The sequence below is a fragment of the Pseudorasbora parva genome, chromosome 2 (genome assembly GCF_024679245.1).
Source record: "Pseudorasbora parva isolate DD20220531a chromosome 2, ASM2467924v1, whole genome shotgun sequence".
Taxonomy (NCBI): Eukaryota; Metazoa; Chordata; class Actinopteri; order Cypriniformes; family Gobionidae; genus Pseudorasbora; species Pseudorasbora parva.
In genome coordinates this window covers 32179522-32204120 of record NC_090173.1, presented here as the reverse complement: position 1 = coordinate 32204120, position 24599 = coordinate 32179522, and the positions used below count along the sequence as shown (strand labels likewise).

The 24599-nt window shown below is 39.9% G+C and overlaps 2 protein-coding genes across 2 annotated transcripts; both read right to left on the bottom strand.

The window, feature by feature from the left end:
• Positions 1–107: 107 nt before the first annotated feature.
• lin7b (lin-7 homolog B (C. elegans)) lies at positions 108–16054 on the bottom strand. Its single transcript, XM_067416173.1, has 6 exons — positions 15773–16054; positions 7110–7228; positions 3669–3740; positions 3388–3597; positions 2832–2995; positions 108–1005 (listed from the first exon to the last, which is right to left on the bottom strand). The coding sequence occupies exons 1-6, from the start codon at positions 15846–15848 to the stop codon at positions 984–986; spliced, it is 663 nt and encodes a 220-aa protein (XP_067272274.1). The 5' UTR covers positions 15849–16054; the 3' UTR covers positions 108–983.
• A 94-nt stretch (positions 16055–16148) lies between these two features.
• Positions 16149–24522, bottom strand: snrnp70 (small nuclear ribonucleoprotein 70 (U1)). The gene is made up of 10 exons (XM_067416146.1): positions 24333–24522; positions 23661–23814; positions 23422–23484; positions 23058–23112; positions 22908–22972; positions 22721–22783; positions 22552–22633; positions 18146–18247; positions 17775–17874; positions 16149–17697 (listed from the first exon to the last, which is right to left on the bottom strand). The coding sequence occupies exons 2-10, from the start codon at positions 23805–23807 to the stop codon at positions 16887–16889; spliced, it is 1488 nt and encodes a 495-aa protein (XP_067272247.1). The 5' UTR covers positions 23808–23814; positions 24333–24522; the 3' UTR covers positions 16149–16886.
• Positions 24523–24599: the final 77 nt, after the last annotated feature.

Below are 24599 nucleotides of genomic sequence, written 5' to 3'. Positions count from 1 at the left end.
AATACATGTTTGTTTGTTTTTGTAACCATTAAGATTTATTTGTTATTCTTTTCATGACAATCACAGTTAAATTTTCATAAACCATAATGCAAAACAAATGCTCACTCTCAATAAAACAAAAATAAATGGTATATTATTTAAATAAGACTATAAAACTCAACAAAATAAAATACCATTACCATAGTAAATGTAAATTTAGTAATATTATAGTAAATTTAAACAACCGATTGAGGGCATAAACTATAGCTCACCAGACAACTAAATTACATGTTTGATTTTAATAAACATAGACACTATGACTGGCAGCACAAAGCCACTCAGCAGCACACTTTCATGACAACCCTATTTGAGTATGACATGCTTAGTACAGAGCAATCAGTTCATTCCGGAAGTGTCTTTTGCAATAACAGTGTTTGTCCTTCTGATATATTTCTCTCAGAGCGGACCACATGATGCAAGAATACTTATACTGTAAATGGGATGCATAGCTTTAACTATTTTCAATGCATGTTTTCTGAAACAGACTCAATAAGTGAGTGAATAAATAATAGCCTAAGTAGGAACCATCATGCCATTCAATTCATCAATAATCCTACAGCAAAAGACAGATTTTGTCCTACAAGTACACATACTGTGTGCTATTTTGCACTCTCAGACAATTGTTAAAGCTCTATCTTCTGTGCTGACACACACAAACACACACAGACAGACACGCGCACAAACACCCCAGCATATCACAGGGTGCTCATTCCACATTATAATACAATTGAAAATCAGACTCAAGACAGACCAGATGCACTATGCAGTATCTTCATCTGCATGGCCAAGGAAAATAGTATATTTGAGGTCTACATGTTTTGAGATCGTTCCACTAACATAAATATCTATGGGTCTACACTGATCTCCCCAGGGACTTCTGTCTTCCTAAAGTTGCAGAAATTGTGGGAGAACAGATCAGCAGTCCATTCAGAAGTTAAGATTGGTTAACCTCTGGACTCCAAAGACCTGTTGGTGAAAAGACAATGGGCAAATGTCAAAATACAGATAAGCTAACTTGCACGTTCAATAGCATTTCCCATGTTTCATAAAAAAAGTTTTTTTTTGTTTTTTTTTTAATTAACAATGCTGTAAAAGTGCAGTTCAGTATTTAAAAACTAAACTAAAGTAGTTAACTAAAGTATTTTTTAAAAACTGTGGATTCTGTGTGATAGAGTGGAGGTGTATACTAAAGGAAGCAAGGGTCTTGAGTTACATTCAAGCTATTTTAAAAGGCATAAAATACATTTGACAAAAGAAAAGAAAAAAGTAAATGTCATTTTGGTGATCAAAGAGGAGTTAAAGGATATAATTGACTACATGGGGACTTTAATGTCAACTAATGAAACATTGTTACTGAAATGTTACTTGAGCACAAATAAAATATTGGAAAAATATTTTTCTAAAGGATCTTTCGACAATGAAGGCTGAAATAAATGAATCTTTGCCATTACAGTAAGAAAATTTGTCTAGCTATCAGCAGACCAAGCTCAATTTAAGATTGATCATTGTTCTGGGGAGTCTGCTCTGTATTTTCTGCACAAAAAGAGTGATCAGCGAGCATTATTCAAATGACTCTGTATGCAATTGGATAGTCCTTCAACCAATCAGACCACAAGAGGAGTGATCAACAGGCAACGACCCATCATTTCGTGTTAAACCCAAGGGGGTAATCTAGCACTCGGAAAGCGTTCCACCCATAGGGGCGGCCATTGCTAACCAAGCCATCACCTGCTGTTAGCATCCCATTGACTCCCATTCATTTCTGAGTCACTTTGACAGTGAATAACTTTACATTGGAGGCGTTTAAAGACTCCATTTGTCCATTGTTTATTTATAAAGAAACACGACAATGCATAAAAGGCTCCATTACCTTGTATCTTACACTATCGCCCCGTAGAAGCTGTTTTTGTAAAAATAGGCTAACGACTGATTCATAACCAACGCGTCTCTGTCGCACAGTTAAGAAATTACCGTACAGACAGGAGGAGACGCTCAGAAACAATCTTTTACTGTCTATAAGACAGTCAGGGGGACGTGGAAACAAAGTCCAATAAAGTCAAGGGAGAGGAATTGGGAGAAGCCGATAGTGAGCCAAAAGCAACGTGAGAAAATATTTAAACAACGGGATTCAGATTTCACTTTCCACAACTACTAGAAGACCTACAACTGTCAGACAGGAGGCTCACGTCACATCTACATCATCAAGCTCAGTCTGAGTCTGCGCAGTTCGCTCAGCCATCAGGAAGTGATTGCCTCTGATTGGCATCATTTTTCCGCCATTGAAGTCTATGGGATAGCTCTGTCCATTTCTTTTACTGTCTATGGTTAAACCCACTAATAGCGTGCCAGGTGGATAAGCCAGTCTGTAATTGGTTCCCGCAAAAGTGTAACAGAAGCAGTAGAAATGAATGTACAGGTTTAAGATCCAGACTAATTTGCAGGGTGAAATCAAATCGCTGGCAGATCAGGCTTTGTTTACCCAGTATAGTAATAAATATAATTTAAAAAAATAGAATAGAAATAGTTTTTAAAACTATTATTCCACAAATATTTTTACGGTTTTTATTATTTCACAAATATTTTTACTGTGGTCGAATAAATATAGCCTTGGTGAGCATCAGAAAGTTCTTCCAAAAACATCTGAAAATCTTACCAAACCTAAACCTTTGAATAGCATAATATTTTTGAAGAAATAAAAATGAATCAGCTGAAAGAAGAGGATAAAAAGGAAAGAAAAGAACCACAGAAAAAAATAATAGTAAAGGAAAATAAAGTGATAAAGTCCCACTCACGAGTAACTGGTATGTTGCTGGCGTCTCCTGGCACTTCTCATCTTCTCAAACCTGGCTTCCATCTCTTCTAGGACTTTAGGGGTGTAACGCACCACCAGCTTCACTGAACCCTGAGCTGCCTTTAGCAGCTCTACAGCTTTCTCATGGTGTTCTCCCTCCACACTCTACACACAATAAAAAAAAAAAAAAAGGACATTTTGAAGTCTGCAGACATATTAACATACAGTGCATCCATTGAGTATTCATAGTGTTTCACTTTTTCCACATTTTATCATACTCAAAAAGACTTGAGGCTGTAATTGGTGCCTAATGTGCTTCAACAATGTATTGAGCAAATTGTTGTCATTATGGGGTATTGTTTGTAGAATTGAGGAAAATAAATGTAATCCATTTTCGAATAAGGCTGTAACAAAATGTGGAAAAAGTGAAACGCTCTGAATAATTTCCCTACGCACTATTATTGTGGCAAAACACAGCTTTTGAAATCAAAGCCATGGCCACATGCAAAAATATAACTGATAAATTACACAATATCAAAAGTACTGTCCCAACATACCACTCCATTAACAGAGAGCAGTTGATCTCCTCTCTTCAGACCACCCTGTCGGTCAGCAACACCTCCTGGGATGACCCTGGAGATGTAGATGGGAGAGTTTTGTTCTTTCCCCCCCATGATGTTGAATCCGAGCCCCTCATCAGTTTTAGGCAGTTCAACCACTCTTGGGTGTGCATGGCCTTCACTGGCTGCGAACGCTGCTACTGTGGCCTGGAAAGACAGGTAAAAAGTGTTTTCTTCAGTGTATGATTAACAGTGGCAGATTTTTGGTGAAAAGTTACCTTGGCAGTGGCTTGTGCTCGGACCTCAGGTCCACCTATAATGTCCAGTGTATCATAAAGCTGCTCATAGACCTAAAAAAAAAAAAAAAAAAAAAAAAGTAGTCAGTCAAGACATTACAACTATATAATGAGAAAATATTAGTAGTTTACAGGGAATTAACAAATTAACAAAATACTCTAAAAAGAAATGCACACAAATGTAATTATTAATAATAATAACAAAAGCAACTTTTAGTTTAATAATAACTCAAATGAGTTTATACAAGGGGTAATGTAAATCAACTGGTCACAATTGGAAAATGTATCCCAAAAACATTCTGCTTCAAAACAAGGTGACAAATTTTGTGACAATGACCATGTGACTGTCCATTATCATGGCTGTTGTTTACCAAATACTATTTTATTTTAGCTTTAATTATTTAATTATATAAGAGGAAAAAGAACACACGTTGATGAGAGAGACCTGAATCTAGCACTGCTACACCTTTCAGGAACCTAAAAATAAAGGTTCCTGAAAGGGGGTTTTTCATAGCAATGCCTTTGAACCCTTTTTGCTCCCCAAAGAACCTTTCAGTGAACAGTTCTTAAAGGAACAATTTCTAAAAGAACATGTATTAATATGAAAAATCTTTTTTTATACTATAAAGAACCTTTTGTAGAATAGAAAGGTTCCATGAATGTTAAAGGTGCAGTAAACGATTTCAGAGAAAAAAAAGACAGAAAACCCCCCCACCAAAACAAAGACGCCCATCTTGATAGCTCCGCACCCTAATTCACGAACACACCCTGCATCCCAGTGTCAATACGATCCCTCCTAATATAAGAGGTTAGAATAAGTTCTGTTTCAAATCATAGTGAAGGGTGTGGATAATATTTATAAATCAAAGCCTTAATATTTATCCTCCTATTATTATAATGATTCTTTCCAGTTTTGATATTTAAACAAGAGAACCACTGATTGTTTCATGTTTTCTAAAGTGTGTACTTGGTCTCTGATGAGTGACTGAGGGTCTGTCCTAGAGATGTGTGATCTTTCACTAAACACTTGTTAGCAACATGTCGTGTGTTTGGATTTTGGAGGGATCACACACCCCTAACATGCTTTTCTGGTCAGAACTGAAGCTCAATCAACTCCAACCTTGGAGAGACTGTGTATTTGTGTATGTGCATAGTATTCTGTGTTACAGATCAGTATTGAAGGAGTACAACATGCATCCTAGGGAGAGTGACAATATGTTGCTCTGGACAAGCTGGCGCCTGCTTCAATCCTGGGAGGTCATTGCATGCCTAATTCCGGGTGAACGCGTCAACAAGTGACATGCCTATGGACAATCAGTGCAATCAGCTGAAATTTACCTTGACTGTCCATTTTATTTTAGCCAGATTCAGAATCATTTAAGTTGCAGTAATGACATGTCTAGACCATGAAAACAGCATAACTTGAGAAATGGTATGTACAAAAATCTGGTAGAGAGGGAGGACGGTCTACGAACTCCTTGTGAGACTTAAAGCTGGCTTCTGCTGATGAAACTAAAAAGAAATTTACTGAAAAATATTTTGCAGCTTCACTCCTGACTATTGATCTTCATTCTTCACAACTGATCTTGGGTCCTAAACTGTTATCCCCTAAAAAAAGTATGTTGAAAAAGTGTCAAGTCCCCAGATAGTCTACTTTTTTTCAGATGTGCGGATCTGTGCACACTAAAAATGTTAATATTGCCCACAAGTTACCCATTGCACTTTGGAGGAGGATTCAGTTCAGAACTGCACGAGCAACAGCAAGGCGGATATCCTCAACTGATGGTGAGAGGTTTAGATAAAGGTTTGAGTGATTAATAATTGGTTTAACATGATCAAAAATATATATATATTTAACGTTATCTGTGGTATTTGTCATCTGCAATAATGTGGGCTTCCCCATGAAAAAAAGATCTGTTTAGCCAATCACTTTTAAATGCTCCATCATTATGTATTAATGTGAGGAGTTCTCTGCATGAAAGACCTGCGACTGCAGGGTCCGTGCTACTGCATTTCTCTCCAATATGGTAGAAAATGAAATGGAGGATTTTAATCGTGACAAGATGATTGACAGGCATGCGACAGGATTCATGTCAGGATCAAACGTGCCATACGAGTCCTGAAAAGTAAAGCCAAAGAGTCTTGATTGCCCCCAGGTGGCTGGATTCAGATTCCCCTTACTCCTGATTGGCTACAAAACCACATCAAGATGTTTGGTCTGGAAACTCACCATAGACAGGGCTCAATCCGAGGGGCGGGATAAACGGTTGTCTTTCAAACTCCCTCTGCACGCGACAGGATAGCGCTACAACCAACCAGAGCAAAGAAGGAGAAGCGGAGCTAGTTGACAGATCGGCAAAACCGTATCCAGCCGGCAAAACTCTGAACCCATCTTCCCTTCTTAAGAATGACTTCGGTGCCGTTCTTTGTTCTTTTCTCAGAGAAAAGCTTAACTCCAAGTCTTCCAGAGTTGCGGTCAAAGCTGATTCGAAAGACTGCCGTTCGTCAGTTTCTGTGTTTGCTAGTAGCACACAAGTGCAACTCTGCCGTCATTATGTTAAGCCCCGCCCACTGACTCTATACACGATGTGATTGGCCTGACCAGAGTTTTGGTTTTATAGCTCAGAAGTGTATTGAGAGTTGGCATATTAGATTTGCTGCCTCTAGGGTGCGACTAGATTTCTAGATTACAAATCACCTACTGCACCTTTAAAACGTTCTTTAATGGAACCACTGATGCTAATAAAGAACCATTATTTTTAAGAGTGTGTAGGAAATCAGTTTCTTGGAACAATGGCCAATTACAGTTTAATGTTCATAGAAGAGTATTTGACAATTCAATTATCGTACAATTAGATTACAATTATATAAAATGAAATATAAGCATGAAATTGCAGTTTTAGCAGTAAATCCTATAAGATTTGTGAAGTAGAATGCAAATTTTAGTGGGAGAAATCAACCATTGCAGACATACAGATCAAAAGTAAATATTGGTTTCATTGTTGTGCATAGATTGTGAACATTGGACTCCTGCTATTGGAACCGATTACCACAACTCAAGCAGTGAGATATGGAGGTTGAAGTGAGACGCAGTCTCAGAGAAACAGAAAAGTGAGTCATTCAGGAGGAGGAACAGTGCAACACAATCATATCTATAGGAAACAACCATATGTGCAGGTGGACAAGGACTCTTAGGCCTTATGTGGTGACAACTATGTGTAAAATCTTAATTTTATATCTAGATATTAGTTAAATTAGTATTCTGTGAAATCAGCACAAGAAAAGGGTAATTAGTAAATATGTCTCACTGTTCAAGGCAATTTGTTCCAACTGAAAGCAAGAGAATCCAGGAAACAGTTATTAATACAAGCAAAGTCACAGAGTCAAGCATCCTCATGTTTGAAGGACTGAAGTAGCCTTTACCTCTCTGATGGCAGCACAGAACTTGCTCTGTAGAACTCTCTGTAAAGCCTGAAGTTTGGGAGGAGGAAGCTCACCGCTTCTTTGAAGCCTGTCCAACAGTTCTATTACTCTGCAAACATCTGGATAGGAAAAAAAAAAAAAAAAAAAAAAAAAATCACCACAGAAATACACAGTAAGAAACGACTTGCTAATAACAAAGTTGCTCAGGGATTGAACGGAAACTAGTCATTGAAAGTCCTGTTTTGAATGTTTTTAAAGCACCATATTTTAAAGTAATGAATGCTTTAAAAGGAAATTAATGAAATCACTGAAGACATGCCATCGATGAAGTACTTTCGTTAACCAAAATTCGGATTGTTTTATTTAATGCCATGTCAGCATCTAAGGCTATATTCATGGCAAAAACTCAAATACAAACATCACATATACAATAAAAAGTTATATAGGATATTTCAAATTAACATATGATTAAAAATCCAAAACTTTTTCAGGCATAATATTTCTAAATAAATTCTTAAGTGAACTAACTTCAAAAAGAGCAGATCATTCTACTTGTATTAAACAGGAAAATCCAATAAAATGTTAATAGAAATGTTGATAGAAAGAGTCTTGCAAAACAAGCATGACCACTTGATAAAATCTACATTTAAAAGAAATGAAGTATGTTTGAGATTTCAGGATGGATTATCGTTAACCAAGGAAAGAAAGAAAAAGGGAAAAAGGAACAACTGGCATGAAGTTGGTTTGACGTTAGACGTTTGATATTCGCAAATTTAGGGACCGTCTCTAAAGTTGCATACGACATTGGTATGCACGTTTCAAACTTCAATAACATTTGAATGGAATAATTTACAGTCATAAATCCAACTGTACAGTGTTCATCCAGGTGTAAGCTATCATGCACATCTTTTAAATTTTTGATTTATATTAAAATACACTGTCAAGTCATACTTAAATATTGCTGTTTTTCACTACTGTATATTGGCTCATACATAAATATGTCATAATTTAGAGCTCAATAACATTTGAATGGAATAATTTACAGTCATAAATCCAACTGTACAGTGATCATCCAGGTGTCGGCTATCATGCACATCTTTTATATTTTTGATTAATATTAAAATACACTGTCAAATCATACTTAAATATTGCTGTTTTTCACTACTGTATATTGGCTCATACATAAATATGTCATAATTTAGAGCTCAATAACATTTGAATGGAATAATTTACAGTCATAAATCCAACTGTACAGTGATCATCCAGGTGTCGGCTATCATGCACATCTTTTATATTTTTGATTTATATTAAAATACACTGTCAAATCATACTTAAATATTGCTGTTTTTCCACTATATATTGGCTCATACATAAATATGTCATAATTTAGAGCTCAATAACATTTGAATGGAATAATTTACAGTCATAAATCCAACTGTACAGTGATCATCCAGGTGTCGGCTATCATGCACATCTTTTATATTTTTGATTAATATTAAAATACACTGTCAAATCATACTTAAATATTGCTGTTTTTCACTACTATATATTGGCTCATACATAAATATGTCATAATTTAGAGCTCAATAACATTTGAATGGAATAATTTACAGTCATAAATCCAACTGTACAGTGATCATCCAGGTGTCGGCTATCATGCACATCTTTTATATTTTTGATTTATATTAAAATACACTGTCAAATCATACTTAAATATTGCTGTTTTTCACTACTGTATATTGGCTCATACATAAATATGTCATAATTTAGAGCTCAATAACATTTGAATGGAATAATTTACAGTCATAAATCCAACTGTACAGTGATCATCCAGGTGTCGGCTATCATGCACATCTTTTATATTTTTGATTTATATTAAAATACACTGTCAAATCATACTTAAATATTGCTTTTTTCACTACTATATATTGGCTCATACATAAATATGTCATAATTTAGAGCTCAATAACATTTGAATGGAATAATTTACAGTCATAAATCCAACTGTACAGTGATCATCCAGGTGTCGGCTATCATGCACATCTTTTATATTTTTGATTTATATTAAAATATACTGTCAAGTCATACTTAAATATTGCTGTTTTCACTACTGTATATTGGCTCATACATAAATATGTCATAATTTAGAGCTCAATAACATTTGAATGGAATAATTTAGTCATAAATCCAACTGTACAGTGTTCATCCAGGTGTCGGCTATCATGCACATCTTTTATATTTTTGATTTATAATAAAATACACTGTCAAATCATACTTAAATATTGCTGTTTTTCACTACTGTATATTGGCTCATACATAAATGTCATAATTTACCAAAAAGGAGCAAAAAAATTATACATTTCTTAATAATGAAATCGAACAGATTACACAAACATTTTATTATATCAAATTAGCATTTTCTTCATTTTATTTTCTGTCAGCTGGCCACCAATATAACTGACAAATTATGTTTTTGATTGCAAAACATGGGGGGAACTGTGTACAATATTTGAATAAAGACAGATTGGCAGTTGGAATGAAATAACTTATTTACATAAAGAACATTTCCATTCAACCTTCTGAGCCTTCTTAAACTGTCTCTTAGACATGGAAAGGCATGCCACATGGAACCACCTCTGACACCGATGACATTCAATCTGAAAAAAGAAATAACAAGAAAATACCTCATCAGATGTATTAGTAATACATTTCTTTCTTTGTGCTGTTCTTTGTACTTTTTTTTTATTATCAATGCAACATTGATCTGGTCCCGCTTGCTGCCGAGGCGGAGCGGAGGCTGCAGTCGTGGGGATCACAATTGGATGTTGCAGAGGGGTTAGAGACGGGCGCTGCCTTATCTCTGCCCTCACCTGCACCATCCAGCGGCTCTTCTCGGGGCATGGAAGCACGCATGGCGGTTTCTTCCCCCCCGAGAGAGTCGCCGGTGCTTCAACTGTCCAGCTCTGAGGAGGTGGACGTTGAAAGCATCGAGACTGAAGACTCGCCACTTCAGTCCCCTGCATGCGAGGAGCTCGTTGAGGTTCTGACGCGAGCGGTGGCCAGGCTTAACATCGACTGGCCAGCCGAGAGATATGAGGCAGGAAGAAAGCGTACAAGCAAATTAGACGAGAGATTCCTGCCTTCTCGCGCCTCAGAGACGGGGATTGCCGTTCTTTCACGACTTGCACACTGAGGTGGCAAGGTCGTGGAGGAGACCTGCATCATATCGTGTTTTCAGCCCACAGACTTCGGTCTACAGTAACATCGCTGGGCTGAAACAGTATGGTTATGGGGCGATGCCAAAGGTCGAGGAGACGCTTGCGAGCCATCTCTCGCCTTCTTCGGCATCGTCCCTTAAAGCCCCGACTTTGCCCACCAGACCTTTAAAAACAACGTCGGCGCTGGTGGGCAAAGCGTACTCGGCAGCGGGTCAGGCGGCTGCATGCCTGCACACGATGGCAATCGTGCAGGCGTACCAGGCTGACCTGCTGAGGGATCTGGATAGTAGTGATGTCGTGGGGGGAGATATTATTACAGAGCTGCGTTCCTCCGCTGATCTAGCTCTCCGGGCCACCAAGGAGAAGGCCAGATGTGTGGGCCGCTCTATGGCAGCCTTGGTGGCCACGGAGGGGCATCTCTGGTTAAACCCCACAGACATCAAGGAGAGGGAGAAAGCCTTTCTGCTCGATGCGCCGCTTTCTCCTGGAGGCCTCTTCGGTGACGCAGTCCATACTGTCACCGAGAGGTTCCAGGAGACGAAAAAGCAAGCTGCGGCGCTCAAGCAGTTCCTCCCTCTCCGGGTCCAGGTCCCTGGGGCTGCTGCTGACATCAAGCAGCCCAAACCGAGTACGAGCGCCTCGCACAGGGCAAAGCAAAAACAGAGCGTCGCCACCCGAACTCCCCCTCAGCACGGGGACGAGGGGCGGCGCTCTCAGACGAGGCCTTCGAGGGGCAGGGCTGATCTGAGGACAGTCCTGATCGCCAAGAAGGCCTCGTCGAAGTGTTCCTGACGCCAGAAGCATCAGGACGCTGAGGGTGGTTCCCCCCGTAAGGAAACGGTGTTTACCCCTGCCAACGGTACCCGTTTCTCTGCGGCACCCTCTAGGGGCCGCGCTGCCAACCCCGCCGCAATGCCGGGGCGCAGTCGGTCTCTGCGGGCCACCCGAGGGTGGTCCGCGCCCCCCTCGGGGGGCCCCCGAGCAGTCAAGTCAAATGTTCCCTGCCGGTCCGCCGCTTCAGGGCACTGTGCTTGTTGCTCAAAATACACCAGAGGCCAGCCTCGAGAGGCTGGTTCCCTTAGTAGATTTTCTAGACGAGTGGAAACGTCTATCGAACATATCTCGTTGGGTCCTGCAGATAATCGAAAGGGGGTACGCCATTCAATTCAAAAGGCGGCCACCTCCTTTCAGTGGTGTCCTACCTACAGAGGTGGGCCCAGAGCAGGCTCTGGTAATGGCACAGGAAGTAGAGACACTCCTGCAAAAGGGAGCTATAGAAAGGGTTCCTCCTCCCGGCAGGGAGTCTGGGTTTTACAGCCCGTTACTTCATCGTGCCAAAGAAGGATGGGGGCTTACGCCCGATATTAGATCTGCGTCTATTAAATCGCTCAGTGGCCAAGCTCAAGTTCAAGATGCTCACACTCAGACAGATTGTGTCGCAGATCAAACTGGAGGATTGGTTTGTCACCATAGACCTCAAAGATGCGTATTTTCATGTCTCCATCCTTCCACATCACAGGAAGTTCCTCAGGTTTGCCTTCGGGGGAGAGGCATACCAATATCGAGTACTTCCTTTCGGTCTTGCACTGTCACCCTGCACATTCACCAAGTGTGTGGATGCAGCTCTGGCGCCGTTGCGTCTGCAGGGCATCCGCATACTGAATTATATCGACGACTGGCTGATTCTAGCGAATACAGAGCAGATGGCGGTTCAGCATCGAGATGCTGTTCTCGCGCACATGTCGAAGTTGGGGTTGAGGCTGAACGCCAAGAAGAGTGTGCTTTCTCCGGCTCAGAGAACCACTTTTCTAGGTGTGAACTGGGATTCGGTAATAATGCGGGCGCAATTATCGCCAACATGCATAGCATCGATCCTGGCAGCAGTCAAAGAGCAGAAGCTAGACCGGGCCGTCACTGTGAAACAGTTCCAGAAACTGTTAGGTCTCATGGCAGCAGCGTCCAACGTAATACCTCTTGGCCTACTGTACATGAGGCCACTGCAGTGGTGGCTCAAAACAAAAGGGTTCTCCCCGAGGGGAAATCCGCTCCGCACGATCAAAGTCACGCGGCGATGCCTACGTGCTCTGGTCATGTGGAAAAACCCGGTGTTTCTATCTCAGGGTCCCGTGTTAGGGGCTCATGTTCGTCGCGTAACGCTAACGACAGATGCCTCTCTCACGGGCTGGGGGGCGTCCATGAGTGGTCGCTCATCCCAGGGTCTATGGCAGGAACATCAGCGGCACTGGCACATAAATCGGCTAGAGATGCTCGCAGTGTTTCTTGCATTGAAACAGTTTCTGCCCGACCTCAGGGGCCACCATGTGTTAGTCAGGTCAGACAACACATCGGTGGTCGCCTATATAAATCATCAGGGGGGTCTGAGGTCCAGTCCGCTGGACAAATTGGCGCATCGGATCCTCCTGTGGGCCCAAGGGAAATTGCTGTCAATCAGGGCAGTATATATCCCGGGGGTCCTGAATCAGGAAGCAGACAGCCTGTCGAGACAGGGGCCGAGGCCCGGGGAATGTAGACTTCACCCAGAGGTGGTGGAGCTCCTATGGAAGGTATATGGGAAGGGAGAGATAGATCTTTTTGCTTCGGCGGAGAATTCCCACTGCCCGCAGTGGTTTTCTCTGTCCCATCCAGCCCCGCCAGTTAACTACCCGGTTGGTACAGTGCTGGAGTTTCTGGAGGCTAGGTTCTCGGCAGGGTTGACCCCCTCCACAATAAAGGTGTACGTGGCGGCCTTGGGTGCCTTCCACGTCCCTTTGGGTGGAGTGTCTTTGGGAAGACACCCTCTGATTACACGCTTCCTCCGTGGTACTTTAAGGTTGAGGCCGGCCATGCACTCGAGGGTCCCAGCTTGGGACTTGGCCATTGTTTTGAGGGGCTTGTCCGAGCCGCCATTCGAACCCTTAGAGGAGGTTTCAGACAAGTTCCTCACCCTAAAAACTATCTTTCGTTTGGCCATATCGTCTCTCAAAAGAATAGGAGATATTCAGTCCCTGTGAGTGGGGCCCTCATGTTTAGAGTTTGCGCCGGGGATGGTGAAGGCCTTTCTACATCCCAGGCCGGGTTACGTCCCCAAGGTTCCTACGAGCCCACGGGGCCCCATTACTCTCCGAGCCTTCTGTCCTCCTCCGTTCACGACATCAGACCAGGAAAGATTAAATCTGCTCTGCCCTGTTAGGGCATTAGATACATATGTCCACAGAGCTGCCCTGTGGAGAAAGACCGATCAGTTATTCGTCTGTTTCGGAGCCCCTAAGAAAGGGGCTCCAGTATCTAAGCAGAGAATGAGCAAGTGGGTGGTCGAGGCCATTTCACTTGCTTACGATATTTAAGTATGATTTGACAGTGTATTTTAATATAAATCAAAAATATAAAAGATGTGCATGATAGCCGACACCTGGATGAACACTGAACAGTTGGATTTATGACTGTAAATTATTCCATTCAAATGTTATTGAGCTCTAAATTATGACATATTTATGTATGAGCCAAAATACAGTAGTAAAAAACAGCAATATTTAAGTATGACTTGACAGTTTATTTTAATACAAATCAAAAATATAAAAGATGTGCATGATAGCCGACACCTGGATGAACACTGTACAGTTGGATTTATGACTGTAAATTATTCCATTCAAATGTTATTGAGCTCTAAATTATGACATATTTATGTATGAGCCAATATACAGTAGTGAAAAACAGCAATATTTAAGTATGATTTGACAGTGTATTTTAATATAAATCAAAAATATAAAAGATGTGCATGATAGCCGACACCTGGATGATCACTGTACAGTTGGATTTATGACTGTAAATTATTCCATTCAAATGTTATTGAGCTCTAAATTATGACATATTAATGTATGAGCCAATATACAGTAGTGAAAAACAGCAATATTTAAGTATGATTTGACAGTTTATTTTAATACAAATCAAAAATATAAAAGATGTGCATGATAGCCGACACCTGGATGAACACTGTACAGTTGGATTTATGACTGTAAATTATTCCATTCAAATGTTATTGAGCTCTAAATTATGACATATTAATGTATGAGCCAATATACAGTAGTGAAAAACAGCAATATTTAAGTATGATTTGACAGTGTATTTTAATACAAATCAAAAATATAAAAGATGTGCATGATTGCTGTCACCTGGATGAACACTGTACAGTTGGATTTATGACTGTAAATTATTCCATTCAAATGTTATTGAGCTCTAAATTATGACATATTTATGTATGAGCCAATATATAGTAGTGAAAAACAGCAATATTTAAGTATGATTTGACAGTGTATTTTAATATAAATCAAAAATATAAAAGATGTGCATGATAGCCGACACCTGGATGAACACTGTACAGTTGGATTTATGACTGTAAATTATTCCATTCAAATGTTATTGAGCTCTAAATTATGACATTTATGTATGAGCCAATATATAGTGAAAAACAGCAATATTTAAGTATGATTTGACAGTGTATTTTAATATAAATCAAAAATATATAAGATGTGCATGATAGCCGACACCTGGATGATCACTGTACAGTTGGATTTATGACTGTAAATTATTCCATTCAAATGTTATTGAGCTCTAAATTATGACATATTAATGTATGAGCCAATATACAGTAGTGAAAACAGCAATATTTAAGTATGATTTGACAGTGTATTTTAATATAAATCAAAAATATAAAAGATGTGCATGATAGCTGACACCTGGATGATCACTGTACAGTTGGATTTATGACTGTAAATTATTCCATTCAAATGTTATTGAGCTCTAAATTATGCCATATTTATGTATGAGCCAATATACAGTAGTGAAAAACAGCAATATTTAAGTATGACTTGACAGTGTATTTTAATATAAATCAAAAATTTAAAAGATGTGCCTGATAGCCGACACCTGGATGAACACTGTACAGTTGGATTTATGACTGTAAATTATTCCATTCAAATGTTATTGAAGTTTGAAACGTGCATACCAATGTCGTATGCAACTTTAGAGACGGTCCCTAAATTTGCGAATATCAAACGTCTAACGTCAAACCAACTTCATGCCAGCAAAGGAACAAAATTGTGAAAGAACTTACATGAAATTACGGATGCCAATTAAAGCAGGAAACATAGGGATGTTACTTAATAGCCTATGCCTACCATGTGCTTTCATATGGACAGATGTAACACTTACCGATAACAGTATCGGAAAGTATCCGTTTTATTTAATTTAATGAATTTCAAACGTAAATCAAACACTACTACAAATGATTCATTCACACTATGGGCACCCACTCACTCAGTGCATGGCCACTAACGCTGACTGATTAACAGGCATAAGAACCTGTCGGTTCATTTGTTAAGCTATTCGCCATAGCATTTTCCACACACCACTCGTGTGTTTGGACATAATCAGGTCTAAGTAAATTACCTCTTTCCAAGCAGAGCGGTTCCGTCATCGCCGCCATATCCACCTCTTTCCCCGTATGATAATACGATGACATCATGAAGACAGTCTGCTGCAGTGGAGGAGTGAACCGCTTTCAAAGTGGTTTTACCAGAGGTAGATGGTTAGATATTAGATGTCGTTTTGTACCAAATTTCAATTGTGAAGAAAATGAATCGTCTGCTGTTGCTGTTCCACAGTGAAAGCGCAGATGCTTCTACTAATGTGGCGAGATGCGCGAGGAGCCTGTGCGCTCGTCCTAGGCAGCCGCTTACTGAGTGACGCAATACTACACGTCAGAGGCGCAAGTTAAATACCGTTTGTAAGACAAGGATTTATAAAAGGAATCAAGACAACTCAATGTCAATAAAAAAGTATTTATTCAAGAATGAATAGCAGAACCAATACGACCAGAGATACAAGCAAAAGAAAAAAAATTAAGAGCAATTTTCGTGAACCCGTGGCAAACATTCCTATTTAAAAACGTGTGTCAATGTTTCCAGACTTTGTTCCTTCAGTAAAATTATGGGCCACTGTACAGTTTGCACACATTCCAAATACTGGACCAAATATAAAACAAATGTACAAGACGAAAGAAAACACTGCAGAGAAACTGGTGCATGGGAAAGACTAATGTAAAAGGAACATTGTATAGATAACCTTTTAAACCATTAATTACCCATTCCATATTGAAATTACACTGTAAAAAAAAAAATGCAGTAGTTCAGTCAAAAAGACCTCTTCCCAGCAATACGGGCAATTGATACTGAGTTGATGTTATAACAGGGAACACAAATGCATCATAAGGCTAGTTATCAAGTGAAGTTTTATGCAAAAAGCCCGAGATAAAAAGTTAACTGGGCTCAAAAAAATGCTCACAGTTTAGCTACATAATATTTTTATTTAACAAAAGGATGCGTCTTACCAGGGAGACACTAAGCTCTCTCAGTGATAGCCGTTGGTAGTACAGTATAATACTCACACTGTGGACATAGTGCAAGCAAAAGGTGGAGGCATTAAATAATGGTTGAGGAAATTTATGAATCAAATCAACATTTCAACTGGATGACCCTGGATCATTCACACAATGGTGGCACTTTCAGTACTCGTCACCCTGGCCCTCCAACCTGTACCCATTCTCATTGGAGGCATAGCCCTCTCCTGACTGCATGGAATCCTGATCCATCATCATCATCCTCATCCCATCCTGTGAACCTTCTTCTGATTGTGGGGGCACTGGCTCTTCACCCCCATCACCTCCGTTACCCAAACCCTCTTGATCTCCTGAGGAGGATACGTGTCTATCTTCCCTCCGCTCTCCACGGTCCCGATCACCCCGGTCACGCTTGTGTTCACGATCTCTATCCCGATCTCGCCTTCTTTCCCGATCCCGGTCTCTATCTTTATCTCTATGGCTGCGCTTCCTATCCCGGTCTCTTTCCCTGTCTTTGTCTCGATCCCTGCCTCTCTCCTCTCCTTCAGGCCCTCCATCCTCACTTCGTCCCGGTTCACCACTCAATGGGTCCTCCATACCCCTTTCTCCCCCTTCTGGCATCATTCCGTCAACTAGCCCACCCATACCTTCCTCCCCTCCTTCTGCACCCTTGCCTCTTTCCCGGTCTCTCTTTCTATCCCTGCTCCGGCTTCTCCTCTTGCGGTCCCTTTCTCTATCTCGATCTCTACTCCTCTCTCGGCTGTCTCCGGCAGCACCTCTGTCTCTTTCTCTGTCTCGACGTCGGCTACCGCCCACAGCCTCCTCCCCCGGAACCGCAAGGGCCCTCTCACGCTCACGAGATCTGGTGCGTCTGCGTCGCTCTCGGGATCGAGAGCGGCGGCGCTCTCCACGCTCCTTGTCTCGGTCACGTTCGCGACTGCGCTCCCTGCGTTCTCCGCGGTCCCGATCACGGTCACTGCAGGACAATAGACAACAGGGGTAAGGACCGAAAGGTACTGATCAAAAAAAATAATTACACTCTACGCAACTGACCTTCCAATTGGTCGGTCGTCATAGCGGGAGGTGTCATCTCTGCCAGAGTGCTTGATGTTGACATCTGCTCCTCCTCGCCTTGTACCGCCAAGACCTCCACCTGGACAGTAAAATGCATGTTAAAGATGTGAAGTATTAACACGAGATCCCAACCATAATCTTTACCAGAGGTGGGCAACTCTGGTACTCGAGATGCACGGTCATGCAGTTATGTTTTTTTAACAAGCTAATTGAGGACTCCTTGATTACTAGAAACATCCAGGCAAGTATGTTGGGGAAGGCTAAGGACAATGGCCCTCTAAGAACATTATTGAATATCCTTGACTAGATTTAATACATTAAAAATACTAACAAAACAAAGAAAACATTACCAAGTCGTCGGGGGCGCCATCCTTTGACCGTTCTTCCTCTTTCAACATCAACAAGTACTCTGCGTCCATCAATCTTTTTGCCATCCGCATGCTTGTAGGCAGCTAGTAGAGTTGATAGACGAGCAATAGAAAAGAAGAGATTGAGGGATGAAGGGAATAAGGAGTACAAAGAAAGAGAGGTGGCCAATGAGAATTCAAGAATACACACAACAGTATTTCCTACTACATACCTTGAATTGGGATGAACTCCATTAAAAACACGAAGCTATTTGAAGACACACGCTTACCTCCAAATGGATAAGACACCAGGAATGAGATCAAATTGATAATGTTGCTATTAGCTTAAAAAAAAAAAAAAACTTCTATATCGGTTTTCATTTATGATAACTCGCATGGATTGAGGAACGCATTAATAAAAGACAAAAATACCGTCTTTATAATTATTATAATATATTATAAGCTAATTTCAGCACTTAATAAAAAAACTGAAAAAATAGAATATTGGAAGTTGCTGAATATGCTAAATACCTTCAATTTAAGGTGTTATGCATCAGGGAATCAGAACATTGCAGTGATGCCTACATTTTTAGTATGGAGATTAAAACTCTAGAAACTACTCAAGTCGGGCGCGCCCGATAACATTTTTGGAGTCGTACAAGCTCATACAATACATCTCCCCTCTGGAAAAATCACTTGAAAATTGTTGTCACTCGTATGGTCGCAGGCTCGCAGCTCACATTGTGAGAGGAATTAGGAGCCAAGAATGTTAAAGGCACCTCCTAACGTCGTGTTTATTATCTATCTATCACATAGGCTACATCTATGAACATATCAGAGCCCAGTGGATGCACATCTGCAGGGAATACATGGACACGCGAATACACAAATTTTTGTTGAAAGGAACGTCTGTGCCATTCTCTGCTTTTCAAACTATTTGCACACAAGTCTTTTTATTTTTCCTATATAAAGATACAGGCAACAACATGCTCCAGTCTTTGTGTTAAGTGTGAAAGCCATGCGACTGCCACGCCGAGTACCAGCTGCTTCGACGCCATTTTAAGATTAACTAAGTTCCTCACAACCTCCCAAGTGTCTGAACTTGCAGTGTACGCCCGAATTTAGAGTTTAAAGACACTAAAATGTGCCTTCTAAAAACTGCAATATTCAGGGAAAATGCCATCTCTAGAATTCAGAAAGAAATATGAAGAAACATAAGTGCTACGGTAGACCTTAAAACAGATACAAATAAAAGGCTACAAATTGAGGCAGTTCTAACAGTGCAAGATGGATCACAAAAACAAAGCAGCAATGTACTCAACTTGGACCACTAATAGTCTCCAAATTAAGCGTGATCCACATTAAACTGCCCATTAATGCAATTTTATTATCATTAAACCTTGAGAAGCAGCATTAAAAAAGGCACTTCGTGAATACAGTTAAGCTAAAAGTCACCCTCTCCATTCTCCAAAATCTCTCAAAAACATTCATTCACTCACACAGAATTTCTCTGAGCATTAAAGCGCCATTCACACTCACATCACGACAGACCAAAGGGGGAGGGGGGGATTTTTTGCAGAGCTTTACTTCTAGCTTCTATATGTTATAAAAAAATGGGTATGCTAGAAGTACAGCTTTTAAATAAGTTGCACAATTCCCACACACTTCAATGTGGTCAATAACCTTGGGTCTTTTCCTTCGGCTAGTCTAAAATAAGTCTAAGCCCTTAAGTATTTAGTCATTATCTCAGTCTTACCACATTACCTGAAGATGCTATCTTACCATAATACCTGGCCAAGGATGAAGTCCTTGATGGAAAACCCCACGGAAACGTAGCCTGGCGATTCCAGCAGCATCGAATCAAAACGTCTTTCAGTACATTTGATACAATTTTTAAAAATCAAAACTGGACAACCTTGAACCAAGGAATTAGGGATCCAATCCTTCAACAAGGGATACGATGAAATCCACGAAGCTACTCTGGTCTGCACTGTTGACGGCGTTCAGTTGAAACCCATCATGAGGGCCTTACCATCACACCCTCAAATTATTTTGCACACACCTGTCCTGACATCTTATCCAGAGGGCCTTACCAACAACCCTCAGTCTACCATACCAATCTAGAGGGGCTTACCAAACACCCTCAGCGCACTTACTCAACAAGAGGGCCTTACCATTCACCCTCATTTAACTGTTAACAGAGGGCCTTACCACAACCCTCATCTACCTAACCAACAAAAGGGGCTTACCAACCACCCTTATATCCGTAACAAAATCTCTCAGATCAGTTTTTCCATTCAATTTAATTCTTTACGATTCTAAGGGGCCTTGCAAGTGAAGTTTTTATTTAAATTTTTTGTAAATAGAATTCAGAAAAATATGAGTATTGTGAAACAAAATGGTATGAACCTTAACATGTGTTAAGAAAAATAAAGAATTCTTATTTTCTTGGTTGTATCCATTTTTTCAGCCCATTAAGAGCTTTTAAAGACAAGTATGTAAATATCCAGTTTGGACACAAGGAAAGTCACGGGAACGGTTGCAGCTCCTCGCTTAACCTAAATAGACATTTCTTAGGCCTATGGATCAAGTGTCTCACAGAGAAACTCTGGGACTGAAGTTAACCATTTATGCTTAAGGTGAATCCATGGCAATAAGAATCTTAATGTAATTAGGTTCCAGGGAGTGATTTGGATATCCAAAGTCCTTAGTTAACCTATTCTATTAAAGCCAACACCACCATTTCAGTGAATAGTGCCAACAGACACTAAGAATTTGGATTTAAATAAAAATACATTACCAAACAAGTATTGTGCCATTACAGTCCTGGCTTATTTGAAATGGTTAAGCTTAGCAATATAGTAAAAGGTTACAGTACTAACGTGAAACATTCCCATTGTCACTGCACAACACAAGAGCAGATCATTTTCCTCTAGTTGCTGCATAGCAACAGTGTTAAGGTTCAATCACATTATCACAATTTTGCAGGGATCCACTGTCAAATAGTGTAGATGTCACTTTCAAACCAAGCAGCTTTCTATTTTTCAACATGCCAAAACCACATGTCCAACTTGAACCTGAAATCTGTGTGGGTAAATCTTCTACCCACCTGAAATGCAAAATTCTACATCATGTGGATTACTATTGAAATTACAATTTCCTCTGCAAAAAGGCACTGAAAAACTGTAAAATGTAACTGCACTTTTATGGTTATGATTACGCAACCACATAGAGAAAAAAAGGCACTTAACTATGTGTAATAAAAACAAAAAAACATGCATCTATATTTTAATATCACCATCTACTTTGACAGCAATTGTGTTGCAATACAACCAACAGGTTCTCTTCACAACAGTTCGCTTTCAAATGTAACCAATACCACACGTTACAACTACATTAGTAGTTCAATGGCTTTAATAGAAGAGATTAATGACAGGCTTGCACTCACTATAACTGGCCCAAGCCAATGTCAATGATAACTGGCAGCCCTATGTTTAGCCCTAAAATGGGGCAGATGAGAAGTGATTTGGTACACCTATCACCTATCAACTAAAATTAGATGAGGGGTGTAAAGAAATCTTACCCATCATACAAACCCATCATACCAACCATATACTGAGCTGTGGTAGTAGGGTGTAGATGTATCAAAACCATCATCATGATCTGCAAGCCAGCTCTGGCCAATAGCCATCAGAGATAGGCGGCTGCAGTAGCAATGAGAACAACACACAATTAATAGATAGCATTGACTTGCTCCGCAACACTACAATCACAAACGCCCCTGTGTGAACTGAGGTATAAGCCTTGATATTAACAGCTGTTTGTGCACCAGACATGAACAGGTGTGCAAGTTTATGGGTCACCTTTTTCACTACAGACAGCATTAGCCTTTAGCTTACCATCACCGCTCCATCCGGAAACACACTGCTATGTCACACTGCCTAAACATTACAGAGATGCCATAGAGTGGCAACATTCATCAGAATGTGTGTTGGGCTAACGCACAGCCACACTCCGCTCTTCACCCACATGTGCTGCACCGTCACACTCACACAGATGCAACACACACACAAGGGGTAAAAAACAGGAATATACTACGAACACAGGTATGATAGGGTTGACATGAGCGGTCATACAAGCACGCACACACACACACATGAAGTTTTATAACACGAGTTACAGTCTCATTCTTTTACATTTTTGATTGGTTACCCAAATTTATGGTGTGAAAAAAAATAAAAAAAATAGATGGACTATGAACAACATAATTTGCTGCTTTAAATAAACAAATATTTTCATAAGAATGAATGCCTCTTTTTCATTGCAATAACAGATGGTGTAGTATTTCAAAGTATTGCTTTGAGTCATATAAGGGGTTTAAAGAAAAACGAGATGCCTCGTTTACTCACAGTGCATGTCTCTCTCGTGTTCATATTCAATGAATGCATAGCCTCTCGGTTTTCCAGTTTTCTTGTTGTACACAATGTAGATCTATTAAAAGCATACAAATTAAAGATGAACCTGTCGGATTTTAAAAAAAAGGGCATAGAGGAGAAATGTACATTTACAACAACTTACCCGTTTGATAGGACCATAGACTTCAAACTCACGCCGTAGTTTGGATTCTGTGGTGTCATAATTCTGTATAAATAGAATGCAATGCACAATATTACATTCCCAGGACTAGATCTTAAAATACATTTATTCTTGTTAAAAACAATAACATTCAAAAATAATAAAAAATAATCTAAAAACAAATACTCACAATACGAGCAACAAACAAGGTCTTAAAAGCATCTCCTTGAGCATTAGTATCGTTATGTGGGTCCCCTGTGGAAATGATAATAAGAAAAAATAATTATACGTTTTATAATACAGTGCTACAGCAGTTCACTTGATAAGTTCAGATACTTACACAGCTTCAGTTCTGTTTCCACCACGACTTGCCTCCTTTCCATCTTTTCTCTTCTCTGGAATTGAAATCAGTACACCAAATTAAATACATATTAACATATAGATACATGTATATAAAGAACCTCCCCATGTTCCCATTTTCAAGAAACACATGATCATTGTTCATAAATATGAGTACTAAAAAGGTTATCCTATTGACAAAGCCTCTTTTCCATATACCTGCTAAAATATTTGCCATCATAAACTCATAACCCATTTGATACCATTAGAATGAATGTCTGTAAATCTATAAGCCATTCAGCAGGAGCAATCAACAACAGTAAATTTCCAACAGAAACTAAAACAAAAAGTTAAGACTTCCTCACCTTCCTCTCCAACCTCTCCTCCCGCGTCTCTGCTCTTGTAGGTGGCGGAGCATCTCTGGGGTCCTAACCAACAGTGGGTAACAAAAACAAAATTTAACGTTACATAATAGTGAAAAATATCTTAAGTCATTTGCATCATGCATACAACAACCATCAGATTTGAACACTTGAACTGTAATATATATATATATATATATATATACACAAAATCCTTTAAACAATATTATTGCAAAAAGTACCTCAAAATGCCGGATAAAAGGGGCAATTCCGCAGTACGGCTGGTTGTGGTGTTTCTCGTGGGGAAGTTTCTCGAGTTGAGGCAGGAAAGGTATCGGGTCCCGCGGGGCAAACAATGCCAGCAGGTTCGGCGGAAGAAACTGAGTCATTGTTCACCTAGAACAAAATAAATTAAAACCGATTAAATTAAAATTCAGACCAACTTTTAACAGACGCCCTAAACACTAGATCTAACGTTAAGCAGTTACTGTGAGCAAATGATTGAGAAACTTAAGATTTCAGCTAACTTACTAACGTTACAAGAAAACCCAGCATCGACAAATTCGACATTGGTAAACTTTAACTAAAATGTGGCGTTAAGTATCTTCCGGTATCTGGATCAATAACGAAACACCCCCTAAAAGTTAGCAGCTAGCAGTACAGCTAGGCTAGCTTCGGGCAAAAATCATTATAGTTACACTACATAAATGATTGAATAATCAGATTCTTCATTATTAGGTATTACATAAAACATAATGAATTACACAAGTAAGGTATCGGTAGTGCAAATTTTGTTATAGGCGTGTAAACCAAAGCTTAGGATCGGCTCTACTAATACATGTCTAACGTTATCGTTGCTGATCAGTTCAGAAGATCGCCAACATTTCCACGTACGGCCTCCTGTAGCAAATTACCTCAACTTCTCATTCGGTTCCGACGAAACCTCCGATTTAAGCCCAATAACCTCGGCGTGTTTCTGTGGGAAATCTTCGTGCATGAATATTTGAAATCTCTTTAGAATTTTTTTTAAATATTTCGGTCCACACAATACCCAACGTGTACTCTCTCAGCAAGCTGAACGAGTAGTTTCTTTCTTAAAATGGCGCGAGGCCGTAAACCATTGTGGAATATTACGACGTTTTTCTCGTCTGGTGGCACTTTACGACAGGGGTGTGGTTAAG

What these genes read in the sequence shown, in the direction of transcription:
- lin7b (XM_067416173.1), bottom strand. Translation starts at nt 15,848, where the DNA reads ATGATGTCATCGTATTATCATACGGGGAAAGAGGTGGATATGGCGGCG. An exon ending in TCTGTGCTGCCATCAGAGAG is followed by an intron (nt 3,741 to 7,109) that starts GTAAAGGCTACT and finishes TTTTTTTTTTAG; the next exon opens with GTCTATGAGCAGCTTTATGA. An exon ending in TGCTCTCTGTTAATGGAGTG is followed by an intron (nt 2,996 to 3,387) that starts GTATGTTGGGAC and finishes TATTGTGTGTAG; the next exon opens with AGTGTGGAGGGAGAACACCA.
- snrnp70 (XM_067416146.1), bottom strand. Translation starts at nt 23,807, where the DNA reads ATGACTCAGTTTCTTCCGCCGAACCTGCTGGCATTGTTTGCCCCGCGG. An exon ending in GGAAACAGAACTGAAGCTGT is followed by an intron (nt 22,973 to 23,057) that starts GTAAGTATCTGA and finishes TCATTTCCACAG; the next exon opens with GGGACCCACATAACGATACT. An exon ending in CCTTGTTTGTTGCTCGTATT is followed by an intron (nt 22,784 to 22,907) that starts GTGAGTATTTGT and finishes CTATTTATACAG; the next exon opens with AATTATGACACCACAGAATC.